Below are 10788 nucleotides of genomic sequence, written 5' to 3'. Positions count from 1 at the left end.
ACCTGCACAATGAACTCATCTACCGGCTTCAATTGAAGTCGGAAGGTCTGCCGCAGCCCTGCTCAGCTTCTCTATGGGCACAGCAATCCTCTACTCACATTCCTTTGGGTCTGGAGTTACACTGTCACTACACTTGTGGGATGGTCGCCGTATCCACTGTGTGCTCAGCCCAGGTGGGAAAATGAAAAACAGAAACTACAGAAAATGTTATGTCCCCAGCATCCCTGGAGACACTGTTGCAGCCCACCAATCAGTGGTTGGACCAGCAATGAAGCCCACATGCCACATGGACATGGACATGGAAGCAGCCAATCCATGAAGACTGAGGTGGAGTCCCATGTGGCTCTAATATGCAAGAAATGCACAGAAGCAAGTAAAGGCAGTGGCCAATGCTAAAGCTCCATTCTAATAATGCACAAACACATCTGATCATGGAATCATTGGTTTAGATCCACACTAGGACATTTCCCCTCCTATTATCATCATATATTTTTTACTGAAATGGGTTGCCTACTGGTACGGTTGGAGGGGCACAATTTAATACCTGCATGCTCCCGGGATCACTGGCCCACGATAGCGGATGCCAGCCGTGCAGTTAATTAAGGATAATCTGGGAGTAATTATCCTTACAACTTTCACTTACAGATCGTTCGATAACTACCTCTTGTTCCGATGGAAAGCGGAGGCTACAGAGTGCATAGCACTGTACATATTGGAAACTCCCCAATGCGGTCACCATGAGCGGAGGTACTTCTGTTTCTTTTAAGAAGGATCTGAATTTGGACTTAAGAAACAGACATGTTCTGGATGAAGGAGAAAGATAACCTGCTAAATGAATCAGCCACTGAGTGCCAAGGTTTTGATCTGGAGAGGACTCTCATCGTAATTGGAATGCTACGTAAGGGAAGAGGAGCTTTTTTCTCTTTTCACATTATATTTACATTATATTTGCTGTGCTATGAGTCGGCAAGTCTTCACTGAATGAATTACAATTATATATGGGATTCATATATGGGATATACAATTATATATGGGATTCAACAAGAACTTATAAGTTTCTTTATGGAATGCTTTAAAGAATAAAAAGGTAAAGGACCCCTGACAGAAGTCCAATTACGAATGACTCTGGGGTTGCGGTGCTCATCTCGCTTTACTGGGCGAGGGAGCTGATGTTTGTCCGCAGACAGTTTTTCCAGCATTTGACATCCACCCCACAGTGTATGGGGTTGATAAACTGGTGCTGGTATGCTATATTTCTCATGTTGCTTCTTCAGGAAATTCTCCCAGCTCACTGAATGATCCAACAGCCATGCTTTCTAGCAGCCTCTCAAATAATTTGCTGCTTTATATACATTCCCAGGTGATGCTAAAGTTCAAGGATTCTCATCTCTCTAATGTATTTCCTGTTGTCATTTAAACTAATGTCACCCCAAGATATGTATGAGTGCTTACTGCTAATCTGAGGAGTCTTGGGGCATGTTTGGATACTTGCCAGTCCACAGAAATGCTGCCTGGTTATTCAGCTATAATATCCATCAACATGGTGCACTTAAATGTTTTCCTTCAGTTCTCAGTCCCATAACCGTCTTTGCAAAATACACTGGACAATAGCAGCACTTTCTTTCCAATATTTACAATATGAGAAATATCCTTCCTCTGCTTGCTTGCATGCTCTCAATTCATTTCTATTTACACTAGTGAGAGTTAGTTTTCGGGCAGATTTGCTTTGACAAATTTTACCTCTCGTGCTTTGGTGTTTCCAGTTTGATGCATAATGTTTACTGGTCCTTGAGGCTGCTTCTGGACATCCAAGGCTTGGCCCGGAGACTGTGAAACAAACCTGTCCCCTTACCTTCCAGGTTCCAGAAGAGGTAAGAGAGGGACAGGGTAAGCTGTGGACCAAGACTAACAGCTAGGGATGGGGGAACAATTTGATCCAATCAGCACTTAAAGGTAAAACTTACCTTTCCAAAGCACTAGGTGAACCAAAACACAGTCATCCTTTGAAACCTGAAATTCAATGAATTTTACAGTGCAGTTCTCCGGCCAAATAATGCATACAAAATGCATGTCCTGGGGTAGGATGTGCATAAAAAGATATTTATTAGTGAAAATAACATACACAATGCATAATAATAGAGGGGGGAATTGTTCTGTTAGGTTGAAGTGTAACATGTATCTCAGTAAACATGTACCACACCAAAATGTTGGTGAATTTTCATGAGGACTTAAAAAACATAAATCACAAACTGATTTGGAAATGTAGAGAACTGAATTTAAGACTGAAAGAAATTATGGCAACCCTATTGTTTACTGATCCAAGCCAGTAAGCCTAAAGCTGCTGAACAGGTGGTATGACATTTCTGACCTGTCCAGGCACCTTTTGATACCTGAACACAATGACCTTGGGCATGATCTTGCCAGATGTATGCATGCTCATGTTATATACATTTTTAAATTTATCCATTGGAAACAATGAGCCACATTGCTTTCTCAGGATTGTCTCTGATTACTTATGTGAAGACCATATGTGAAATTTTTAAAAAGAAAATCGTAGAATTGCCCCCACTTGTGTCTCCTGTCACTTTGTGTGAAAATCATTACTGGGTGGGGGGCGGGAATACCTTGTCATTATTTGCACCTGGTTTGGATTATTCCACAAGACTTCCCTTTAGATCTCCGGTTGTTGTATATTATAACATGCTCCCATTTACTTAGTGCACTGAAATCCTTTGCATTTTTAATCCTTGGTGACATGATGAAAGCTGCTGGATGCATAAAGATTTTGGAAATCTCCCTGTATTCTTTCCAAACAAGTTCACTGATGAAATCCTTAAATTTTAGGAGCCTCAATCAAGATGGGTGGAAGGCCACTGGAAAGGCTAAATGTTTGTGCACTGGTCTCATGCTTCCAAATTTGCTCTACCTGCTGCTCTGCTGATTGTATGGAGTCATTAATTACCATACAGCTAACTAGCAAGATCTATATTTTATTCCCCTCACTGAAACAAATGGAAGTTTATTGAAATACAAATGTTGGGAATTAATGCAACTGAAGATAGGATTCACTGATATACCTCAGCATTGAGCCTGTTTCCCCCTCTATGATTCGCATCTTAATTCAATCAAATATATATATCTGATTTGATCCTGGAATGTCCCACTTTTCTTTAGGATGTCCCTATTTTCATTGGAGAAATGTTGGAGCATATGGAGTTACCTGACCCCCAAGCCATCTGAAGGCAATTCTGTATAGGGAAGGGGTGTGTGTGTTAAATAAAATAAAAGGTTGTCCATCTTCTTACCCACTCTCCACACACACTGTCTCCTCAGTAGGCCTAGTTTATTTAAGTACATAAGAAGAGCCTGCAGGCCAACCAGATGCCTGTGAGAAACTGGCAAACAGGACCTTCTCAAGAGCCCTCTCCCGTCCCATGGTTTCCAGTGACTGGAAGCATGCTGCCTCCAACAGTGAAGGTAGGAGATAGCCAACATGGCCTGTAGCCCCTGATAGGACTACCCTGCATGAATTTGTCTAATCCTCTGCTTTGTTTCTACCTCTCTTTCTGTCAGTATCCTTCTGACCTTAAGTGTTGTTTCCTTATGGTTCTTCCTTCTCCTGCGGTGCAATTTCACTCCCCTCACGTACCTTTGCTGTGCTGAGGCCTCAGGTAGCTGCCTCCACCTTTGCTGTCTCCATCCGCCCTCAGCAAGAGAGGTTTGCATCCCAGTCACATAAACATGACATGAGTTTCCCATGCACTTTCACTGGGGCAGAAAAGTAAACAGGATATTCCCAGTGTGCACTTTGTTGTTGTTGTTGTTTTGTAATGGCCTCATGAACATGGGGGTTCCTCCCAGACACCTGAGGCTCCTCAGCGTGTACTTCAGCTCTATTTTATGCCTCTGTTAGCCCTGTGTCAATTTTACCTCTATTTTTGAGGCAAAATTGAGAAACTGAGGAAGAAATGTAAAAGCTTGATGAAAGCATGGAAGTCTTCATCAGATTACATTTACTTCACAGGCTCCAAAGAGCTTCTGACTCAATCGAGATCAAATAAATTTAGCTTCTTGACAGGCAGAGTTTCCGTTTTTAGGCCTTGCAAAACCGCTCCTGAATGTGTGGGATCCAATCCAACAGCTGCTCTCTCTCTCGCTCTCTCTGCTTATGTCTGTGAAAACACATTTGTGTTCCCTCAATCAAATGTTTCAAGGTTTCTTAGTACAAATAATCAAGAGATAATTTATTCTCTCTCTGTTTTTAAACCCACTGTTTATGAATGCTCACCCCATTAATAAAATATGACTGCAGACAAATGCACAGCTATTTGAAAATAAATTCTGTCAAACTCATTGATGCTTCTGAGTAAGCATGTATAGGCTTGGGATGTACATCAATTTGCTGTGGTGATTATGAAAAATGTCTATCATTATTACCTGGAGAGAAGCGTGAGAAAGGCTAGAGCTTCTATACTTCTGCATCAGTTGTGGGAACTCTGGTGCCCTCCAAGGCTTTTTTTTCCCCAACCGAAACTCAGTTCTGGCACCTCTCATGTGGGCGCCATTGCCATTATAAGAGAACAAGGGAGGCGTTCATGGCAATTTCTGGTACCTCTTTTTCTAGAATAGCACTGGTGCCCTCCCAGTGTGATTGGAGTCCAATATTCATCAGCCCCAGATGGCAAGGCCCAATTGTCAAGGGTGATGAAAGCCATAGTCCAACAACCTCTGGAAGGCCACAGGTTCCCTCACTGTCTTACAGATTAGTCTTGTATAATATTGTTGCTTGCCACCCCAATCTCCAAACTGTGTGAGATTCCAGGAGTTCCAGGCACTTACTCAGGGTTTGGTTTTCTTGGAATGAGGGACAGCGAAGATTTTAGTGTCTTTGTGATATATGGTTCATTTACACATATATACAACCCGAGCCTATGATGGAGGGGCTCACAGCATTAACATCGCAGAAAGCGCACCGATATTTTCACTGTTGTTTATTATGAAACACATTAATTGGTGGATCTCTTATTACAACAAAGTACTATACAAATCTGGACATTTTTTTCTTATGTTTAAGCAGCAGGTGGCAGCAAACTTCCACCCATGAATTCAATCAACATGGTTCAACTCTACTTCGATCTACTTCAATCCGATTCTACTTCATCCCTATACCTTTATTACATGTTGTTTATTCCCTGAACTTCCACACTGCCAGGGGGTGGGGGCCTTTAGAAACCTTGAAGTTTCCCTTGGCCAGCGGGCCTCAGAGTTTATGTTTCAACATACTGTATTGACCCAGGCACCAAAAAAATAATATCTATCTTTGAAAATAGAAGAAAGGTAGTCAGCTACTGACAAAGCGTGTTCTCCTTCATGGAGAGCACGTGTTGCGGTGGGGGCCGCCAGGACACTCCAAAGTTGGGGGCGGGCTAACTGATCGTTGGCCACTGATTGGGGCTTCCCTTGTTGTTGGGAAGAAATTAATGTTGCCATTTATTGATTGACAGCCAGAAATGCTAAAACTCCTTGCACGAGGCTAGGGCTTCCTCTTTTCGCCCGTGCAGCGGATTGCCCGTCCCTCCCTCCCTAGAATAGGGTTGTTCGCTTTGACCTTGCTATGTCTGTCATGGGGTCGTCTGCTTTGGAGCGGGGGCCTGGTAGGAATTTTGTCCATCTGGCTGATTGGCTGGGGCCATTTGGTTTTTGCCTACTGCGTAGCAAATCGTCACAACTTGTAAGGTTGCGGTTAGGCATTGGTTTATGGTTTGGTTGGTTGAGGGGCATGGATTGGCTGTGCCTGCCCCTCTAATGCTGCTGCTGCAAGGGATTCCGTTAAAGGAATTGGGGGCTAACTATTGCTTGTCCACTCTGTCAAGGGGGCTCGGGCCATAGCAATGAGCTCCTGGTTGCATTTGGGGTGAGGGCAGGTTCCTTGCTCCGTGTAACCCCCAAGTGTATTCCCCCATTCTGACTTTCGCATCGTGCGGAATGTCAGTCTGTCCCCCATGGTGGGGGCAGATAGTCGCAACCAATGCCTAAGCAACCACTCACAAATTTGTATTTTAATAAAGTTGTGGCCAAAATTATGCCAAAAACCTTAAACAAAAATTCTGTGTGATGTGTGAGTCATTGGGGTGGACCTGGGGACCTCGACACGCAAAGAGGTTCTTCCAGTACGTATCAGAGAAAAGTATGATTTCTGTTAACTTACATGGCAGTTCTATGCATGTCCATGCAGAAGGAAGCCCTGTTGAGTTCAGTGGGGCTTACTCCCATGTAAATGTGACTAGGATGGCAGCCTTGATGATATCATTTTTTTTTATAACAATTTATTAAATTTCCCAAAAGTAACAACAAAAACACCATCAACAATTTTTAAAACCATGATTTTGGTTGACTTCCCTCCCCTCCCCTTCTTGGCTTCAATGCTTAATATTTGTTCATGCACGTACTGAAACCTTATACTCTTAATATTTCAATTTTAAACTTATTTCATCTTATTACAAGTGAGTTTTGAAAGTCATAATAATGTAGAATACACAAAGCTTTAAAGCTATGCATTCAACATTTATCCCTTTTTAAAAAATTCAAAATCCTCTTTCTTTCTTTCTTTCTTTCTTTCTTTCTTTCTTTCTTTCTTTCTTTCTTTTTTGGGGGGGTTCAAGTTAACTAATTTGTCCTGTGTAATTCAATAGTTTATTTTGCCAGTCTTCTTTATCTTATTTATTGGCAGAGGCTTCTTCCTTCTGTAGGGCCTGGCTGGTCTTGGCCTGGTGTCCACACTTGAGTACAGGAACAAAGTCTTCCGTTCAATAAGTCCAACAAAACCTGTACATCTCAATATTATAACTTCATTTTTTTTTTAACAGTCATTTTCCACAGTCCTTTCCAATCTTTGTATATCCTCTCCCAGGCCTTTTTAATGATTTTACATTGCCACCACATACAATAACCTTTTATTGCCCTCCCTTCCTGTTTCTTCTTTTTCACAATCAAGGCCTCCCAAATCAGCCTTAATGATATCATAACAGAATTGCCAACTTGTCACAGCTATTAAATTTCCATCTACCAAGTTGGTAGGCTTGGTTTTCCTGCAGACATTATTCCTCCTTGTGTTGCTTTATTCTTTTCAGTATTTAGATTTCCCTTTATTCCCTTTTCTCGTTATTTTCCTGGTGATGCTGATAATGAATTATAATAATATAATATAATATAATATAATATAATATAATATAATATAATATAATATCGTAGAATTGTGGAGTTGGAAGGGACCCCAAATCATAATGTCCAACCCCCTGCAATATGATAATAAACAAATCTGTAGGGCCATCGAAGCTGTGTACAAGATAAAAAAGAATAAAAAACAAAAGCTCAAGCTCTGAAAATAATAAAATCAATTCAGCAAACTCTAAAAACAATAAACTCTAAACAGTAAACTTTAAAAAAAGTCTTCAGACATAAAATTGATATTCCAGGAAAGGCTTGTTAAACAAAAATTTATTCAGTAGGTGCCTAAACATCATGCTACGTGGCTGTCTGATTTTGGCTGGTAATTGATTCCAGAGAGCTGCAGCTAAAGCACTAAAATCCCTAATACAGGCTAAGTGCATCACAGGAGCATATGGTACTGTCAGCAGCTCCACCTGAGGGCTGCTGTGGCCCAGCAGGGATATATTGGTCCCTTATATCCTGGTCCCAAGCTGTGTGGGATACTGCCAGACAGTGCGGCTCCCTCAGCAGAGGTGTTATATGGTGTCATTGGGGTGCCCCAGTCAACAATTTAGCTGTAGCTTCTAGGTTAAGCCCAAGGGAAACCCCACATAGAGTGTGTTGCAGTAATAAATTATTGAGATTACCAGTGCCAAGATTACCGTGGCCAAACTATTTTGGTCCAAGAATGACTGCAGTTGTTTTACCAGCTGATGCTAGTAAAAGGCACTCCTAGCCACCGAGGCCACCTGTGCATCAGATGACAAAGACAGACCCAGGAGCAGCCCCAGACTATATACCTGTTACTTCAAAGAGAGTGCAAACCCATCTGGAGCAGGTAACTGACATACCTCCCAGACATGGAGATTAAGCAGTACTGTACGCATTCACTGGCCATATAACCCATCTGCCACTATTTGCCAAAGGCCATCCTGTGAATTCATCAAATCTGTTCTTGCTCCCATGCTGCAATATCTGTCCATTTGCAAAATTGCTTGCAGTAGTTGAATTGTTTTACTTTGCTCCAAGCAATTCCTAGAACACGAAGGCACCCCAAATACGAATGTTCCTACTGCACAAACACAAACAATTCTGCCACCAAAGGTGAACACAGAAAAGGTGTCTTGAGATCACAGAGATGACTCTGGGTGGAATTCAATGTACCACTAAGTGGGATATATGTCCAGGGAAGAAGGTCAGCTTGTGCAATTAGATCTCCCCTCCTCCTTCCTCTGCATGCCCCCTAAATCTGTTCTGGGATCTCCCCCAATTCTCCAGAGCAGATTTAGGCAGCACAGAGGGCAGAGAGGGAGGAAAGTCCTGTTGCATGAGTGGAATAAATCTGTGCAAGCAACAGCTGAATCCTGCCCTCTGATGCCTATTGGTTTGTACATCAGCAATAGTTCTAACTGTTCTGTTCCTTAAGCCATCTCATGGGACAGAGTTGAGCTGAGCTGTTATCCAAGATTAAAGCAACCCTTGGTGTATAACTTTGTGTGGATTGCTCTGGCTTTGGAGATGCTAAGCAGAAGATGCTAAGCTATGCAGATGCCATCTAACCATTAATAGAGCACAGCAAAGTTTTTCTGCCTCTTGTAAAATGCATGATTTGCTTGGGGTTCCTGTTGTTTCCTCCCACCCCCACCCACTGACAGAAAAAACAGGGAAAACTAATGTACATGCACTTTTTCAAGGGTAGAACTCTCACCAGGAGGTTCCATAAACAAATCCTTCTTTTTCATGGAGTAATGTTGTTTAGATTACCTGACTCCAGGAGTGCTCAGACAATTTGTGCACATAGTCAGTTAGCAGCAGCAAAGTTGGTGTCCTGCTTTCCTTCATGCCTTACCATTCCACCCCCGCCCCCGAGAATTACAATGAGTAGGGTTGCCAGCTTCTTTTTTAATAGGCCCTGTTTCTATGTGTTTAACGGCACCCGGGCATAAAGTGAATCCAAACCCCTGAGGATTCACTGAGGGGTTTGCTCATTGGGCCCCTCAGTGATAAATCGGGAGGGGAGAGTGTCCCCATCCACCTTCTCCCTGCTGTTTCCCAGCCATGGTGAGGGTTTGCTCTGCCTGATTAGGATCCCGAGTGTTTGTTTTCTCAGATATAAGGCCCACTGAGTTTCCCAATGGCTTTTTTAAGCCATGGAGTCACAAACTGAATGGTCATAAAGCCCAGATCCCAGGCACCATGCCCTACACCTAAAACAACCCTGGCAGACCCTTGGATGGCCCAAGAGGTTTTGTTGTCTGAAGTGAAGGACAAGATGGTACCACCACTAGTCCAAGATACAGAAACTGACTGGACTGGAAGTAGAATCTCACTTCAGTGTTCATGATGTGAGAGTTTACAGGGTGCAGAGCAGGGGAATGGCTGTTGCTGCTCTCTCCTCCACAACTACTGCCTGAGACAGCTGCCTCACTCTGTCTAATGATAGGACTCCGTAGCGTGTCTAAATAGCAGGCCTATTTCACTGAAGTGCACTTATTCTCTATTCACAGCTTGTATATACTGCTTGATTATAATAAGAAAAAACCTCAAAACAGTTTACAAAAAGAATAAGACAATAAAAATCATAAGTAAAAAATCAAACAAAAAACCCAGTTAAAAGCAAATGTACTCTTATTCCCTCTTCTGCCCCTGTGCCTATGCCACAAAGAAGCATTGCTACACCTACTTACCTGTGAGTACACCCCACTGAACAAAATGGTCCTTGCTTCTCAGTAGACATAGAATTATGCCACTGCCTTTCAGAATGTATTTATCTTTATAGCAGACATGGTGAGCCTTTGGCTTGCTAGATGTTGTTGGGTTCCAACTCCCATCAGCTTGTAGGACCAGTGCTCAGGGATGACAGAAGTTGTAGTCCAACATACTGTATGAAGTGCCACAAGCTCCTCATCCATGAAAAGGATTGACTGACAAAGGTGACTTTGACAATTGGGTCCCTCCACATAATTTACTTTACTAATAAGCTGGAAGTTGGTTTGGCTTGGACTGGGACCATAGTATGAGACGAGGATGGGTTTAATCCTTGCTCTCCTACACCCCTGATCCAAATTATTTTCAATCAACCACAGTTAAACATTACATCTGAACCCTAAACTGTGGTTCATTGCCTTTATAAACTAAGATCTGGCAATGCTTTGTTTCCAGGTTTGGACATAATGCTAAACTGGTTAGTTAAAATAGAAGTGAAAGCTTCTGATCTTGTGGCCATGCTAGAGGAGGGGAGGGGCAGCACACAAGCCTAAGGTTCCTCTAGATAATTTCTGGAATGGTAGAATCATAGAATCATGGAGTTGGAAGGCAACCAAGGGTCATTTAGTCCAACCCCCTGCATTGCAGGAATCTTACCTAAAGCGTCCGTGGCAAATGGCCATCATTATCAGATGTCTTCAGGTGAAGACATCTGAAGGCAGCCCTGTTTAGGGAAGTTTTTAATGTTTGATATTTTTTCATGCTTTCACTATTCTGCTGGAAGCTGCCCAGAGTGGCTGGGGAAACCCAGCCAGATGAGAAGGGTATAAATACAGTGGTACTTCGGTTCAAGAATAGTCCATTTTAAGAACG

The 10788-nt window shown here is 42.5% G+C and overlaps 2 protein-coding genes across 9 annotated transcripts in view; one reads left to right on the top strand and one right to left on the bottom strand.

Moving 5' to 3' along the window:
* MYOT (myotilin) overlaps positions 1 to 4808 on the bottom strand; it is a 55854-nt gene extending 51046 nt beyond the window's left edge. The window contains exons 1-4 of one of the 7 annotated variants that reach the window (XM_083728440.1): positions 3650 to 4004; positions 1965 to 2010; positions 644 to 784; positions 3 to 156 (exon numbers count right to left, since the gene is read on the bottom strand). The gene's annotated coding sequence lies outside the window, so the exon portion shown is untranslated. Of the gene's footprint in view, positions 1 to 2; positions 4046 to 4437 lie in introns of those variants that run through there. The other 6 variants (XM_083728442.1, XM_083728439.1, XM_083728447.1 and 3 more) reach the window with 6 other exon arrangements.
* The window catches only part of KLHL3 (kelch like family member 3), a 103635-nt gene continuing 96161 nt past the window's right edge, over positions 3315 to 10788 (top strand). Inside the window, exon 1 of one of the 2 annotated variants that reach the window (XM_083728477.1) lies at positions 3315 to 3477. In XM_083728477.1, the coding sequence (XP_083584603.1) occupies positions 3435 to 3477 (43 nt within the window). In that variant the 5' untranslated portion in view covers positions 3315 to 3434. The remainder of the gene's footprint in view (positions 3478 to 10788) is intronic. The other variant, XM_083728478.1, reaches the window with a different exon arrangement.

This window comes from Podarcis gaigeae (assembly GCF_964106915.1).
Source record: "Podarcis gaigeae genome assembly, chromosome: 2".
NCBI classification, from domain to species: Eukaryota; Metazoa; Chordata; class Lepidosauria; order Squamata; family Lacertidae; genus Podarcis; species Podarcis gaigeae.
Note: the sequence above shows the minus strand (reverse complement) of the source record. Positions and strands in the feature narration are given on the sequence as shown.